Genomic DNA, 3,713 nt, shown 5'->3' with positions numbered 1-3,713 from the left:
AGTGCACAATAGTTATTGTTTATAGAGAAATACAAGTAGTATACCCCAGTTATAAACCTATATTATGACATTGGGTCTAAGAGGTGATGGTCAAAACATCATTGTTATATGAGGCTCTTATATTGTTGGTATGCATTGTATTATATAATATAGTAGTGTTAATAAGTGTTTGTTCTTAATAAAAGGGACACTCTCTTAAACTACTGGACCCATAGAAATTTCTCACTTTAGTGTATTATTCAACCTGCAAATTTGAGAACACCTGTACAGGGGGTGATACCTCCAAGTGGTCACTATAATATGTGGAATCTATATTGTTGTACATAATACCTAATACCCTTTGTTTATTGTTACTGACAAGATGATGGTCGTGTTGTTGTTTGTGATAAGGAGACTTGTCTAGAATCTGGTCTGCTGTTCATTTGTACTCTCAAGATAGTGCCACACTGAGTGTATTCAATTGAACATCAATGAGAGTTGGTTCAGCTGGAAGTGTTGGACCAAATAATTGAGAGAGTAACAGCTGAAACTTTGAACTAGTTCAGTTTTTTTTTTCTGATTATTGTCTAGTAATCATATTAATGTTTGTTTTTTTGATTACAATTAAAGATACTATTTACAATAATAAATAAACTTGTGCTGGCAAAGGAGATTAGTAAACAACAACAACAATAATTGTAACGTAGTATTCAATCCTTGAATGAACAATATCATACAGTATATAATACAAAAATCAAATAGCGTTGATTCAAAGATGAACACAAATCAAATAGCAATGATTTAAAGATGGAATAAATGTGTCAAAAATTGTAAAAATTATATGAATTTCATAAAATGTGTCAAAACACAATATCTAATGAAATGACTAACAACAAAAAGTGATGATTTTGTGGCATGAGTTAATGTGATTGATACCTATCCTGTAATGATAATGAGTGATTGGGTCATGAACTTTAAAAATGAATGAACTCCTAGAAGCTATATGGTTTCAAAGTGTGGCCGGTAGGTTTCTCAAATAAGCTAATCTCTCACGAAGTTTGTTATAACGTTTCTGCTCACGTATCAATTCGGTCTCAGCCTTTCTTTCACTAGCTTGTAATGTTTGAATATATTCAACAGCTTTTCGCAATATAACTACTTTTGGTGCTCGAACATTCTCTTCTAGTTCTGGTATTCCCATGCGAAGAACATCAAAACTATTTTTTAAATCATTTCGGCGTTTTCTTTCTAGAACATTATGAGATGCACGTCGTGCTTCTTCATCACTTTCTGTGCCGTCTTGAGAACCTATCCTACCATGTCGTTTAGCAAGACGTTTCTTTCGTTGCGTTACTTTTCCAGGAGAATGGACCGGAGAGCTATTGCGGGATGAGTTTACAGAAGTTTTCTTGACATTCTTAAGTTGTGTAGGGGGAGTAGGTTTAAGAGTAATAGTTTGAGGTGGTTGAGTGTGACGTCTAGGAGGCAATTCTATTTTGTGATGTCCGCTATCAGTGCGATGTTCAACAGTAACAACATCAATCTCTTCTTCTGTAGAGAAATAAAATTAAAAACAAGCATTTACACCTAATATGGTATGAACAATACTTATTGTAAAGGTGTTAACTTGATACAAGACTAAGTAACCTTACAAGTAGTATAGCACTATCTAAGTTTATACATTACATCAACTAATGCCTTTCTTACTAGTACTAACTTATGTTCCACAATCTCTCTCTACACATGACCATATATATATACTACAAATTCTATGAGCCTCAAAAAAGTAATATTTACTTGTTAGTAATTCAATTACTTTAAGAAGAAGCTTTGTAAAATACTTGAGTGGTTTAAAATATGCTTAGAAGGCGGGAGAGAGAAGCATATGTTGGAGTTCATTATATTATATTACTTCATACCACACAAGATCCTTACCTGATTCTGAGGAAGAAGGTCTTGTCGAGCTTACATTGGACGCAATTTTTTTAGAGGGTGGAGGCTTAGTGTTTAACGACACATTGTTTCGGAGGTTGGGGAACACAACTGAAGGCTCAACACAGTCGGATTCCGTGTTGTTTGGAGTTGACGATATCACAGTAGTTGGGTCATCCAGTTCGTGATTGTCTCCTATAGTATATTTTTTTTGTATGATCACATGATAGACCTCCACTCCACATACAATCTTGTATTAATAAATCTTGTCGACTATTACACAGGGCTAATTCTGCCTCTTTTAACGTATCCATAATATGTTCGTATTCCATAATATTGCTCAATAAAGCTTCTGTCAGGTGGGCTCCGTCAATAACATCTTCAGGGACTGGTGGGGAACCTGCTGGACTGAGGCAATCTGGCGATACTGGTGGCGATGGACGCAAGTATAATTCCTGCCAGGTCTCTTCGTGCAGATCGTATAATGGTGAGGCGAATTCTTCGGCGGCCGTCATAGCTTCGCTGAATGAGATATATCTTAATCTTTCTGCGTCTCCTGCAAGTAATTCTGCAGTGGTCTCTACCAACGATGCCATTGTTATTTATATGTTCTGTGGACAATAAAGTGACAATTTTAAGGCATGCATATAATATTATTACACACAACAATAGCTCTTTGTACAGTTAACATTTTAAACTTGAAAGTTTCACAGGAATCTGTTAACTTTCAAAGGTACTATTTACTGTAAGAACAGCTAAACTTTCCTTTAGACAATTAGAAAATAATATTTTATTATATAATCCTTACATTAATGGAATATTCAATTTATAACTTACCTACAACAGAGTTAGCTTTGAGACAAGATCAGTGAATGTCAAACTGCACAGAATATTATCTTACTATTTCCTACTCTCTCAATACTCTTCCCCACCAAACCCTGTATCCACCACAAACCACTACGCAGTTTCTGGTGGCTATATACAAAAAGAAAGAAATTTATAATGTGACTCGCTTTATTTGTTCCTCTCTTACGGGGGCTTTAGTGAACCTCGTAGATCATCGGAGGGCCCCCACATGAGCGCTGTTACCCTTACTATATAATAAAAACAAGAACTTTGAAAGGTTTCTACTATTAAATAATATTATATAATATTAATTATACTGGAATTAAGTGAAGTGAAAATCTCATTCTGGAACTAAAAGTTCAGACATCTTTAAAAAACGCAGAGTAGCTGTGTTATATTAAAAATCTATTAATGTTACAATGTTCAATGATATATTATGTATGTGTGCCAATAATATTGAATTATGGCTACAAATCTGACATCTGAGGCTATTGTGCTGTTAACAGGAACTCAATAATTGTAGCCAACGATTTTAGTCTTTGTCTATGAAATCATATAATAATTGATTTAGTATAACAAAATAAACCATTAATTAATATTTAAAGAGTTTACAGAATTAAAATCTGTAAAAAATGAAGAATTTCATGCTTAGCTTGTACATGTACTAGTAAAACTAGGAGCATTTTTTATAATTTTTAGAACATTAATGCAACATTTAAGAACAGTGATATTAATGGCACTTAACAAGGACCAAGGACCTATATATAAGCGTTTCTTTCTTTGTGGTACCTATATAATAAAATAATGATAAAAAATAATATAATTATTAGTGTTGTTCTAGTTGTTTAAAAGGGACTAATTGTCCATTAAAAACATAGCTCTAATTTTCTTTTTTTTAATAGTTGTTTAGTTCATCAATGCTGGTAATCATATTCATACTTATCGTTAATAAGTTT

General features: G+C 33.3%; 1 protein-coding gene across 1 annotated transcript; it reads right to left on the bottom strand.

The window, feature by feature from the left end:
- Positions 1 to 988: 988 nt before the first annotated feature.
- LOC121391225 (myc proto-oncogene protein-like) lies at positions 989 to 2,507 on the bottom strand. Its single transcript, XM_041522923.1, has 3 exons — positions 2,252 to 2,507; positions 1,915 to 2,106; positions 989 to 1,530 (listed from the first exon to the last, which is right to left on the bottom strand). The coding sequence occupies exons 1-3, from the start codon at positions 2,505 to 2,507 to the stop codon at positions 989 to 991; spliced, it is 990 nt and encodes a 329-aa protein (XP_041378857.1).
- Between the last annotated feature and the right edge of the window lie 1,206 nt (positions 2,508 to 3,713).

Source organism: Gigantopelta aegis, unplaced genomic scaffold, assembly GCF_016097555.1.
Source record: "Gigantopelta aegis isolate Gae_Host unplaced genomic scaffold, Gae_host_genome ctg1970_pilon_pilon, whole genome shotgun sequence".
Taxonomy (NCBI): domain Eukaryota; kingdom Metazoa; phylum Mollusca; class Gastropoda; order Neomphalida; family Peltospiridae; genus Gigantopelta; species Gigantopelta aegis.
The sequence above is the reverse complement of the archived record's forward strand: the minus strand, read 5'-3'. Positions and strand labels throughout refer to the sequence as shown.

Coding starts and splice junctions, on each gene's coding strand:
- LOC121391225 (XM_041522923.1), bottom strand. CDS start 2,507: ATGGCATCGTTGGTAGAGACCACTGCAGAATTACTTGCAGGAGACGCA. Junction 2,107..2,251: donor CCTGACAGAAGCTTTATTGA/GCAATATTATGG, acceptor AATATACTATAG/GAGACAATCACGAACTGGAT. Junction 1,531..1,914: donor ACCTTCTTCCTCAGAATCAG/GTAAGGATCTTG, acceptor ATTTCTCTACAG/AAGAAGAGATTGATGTTGTT.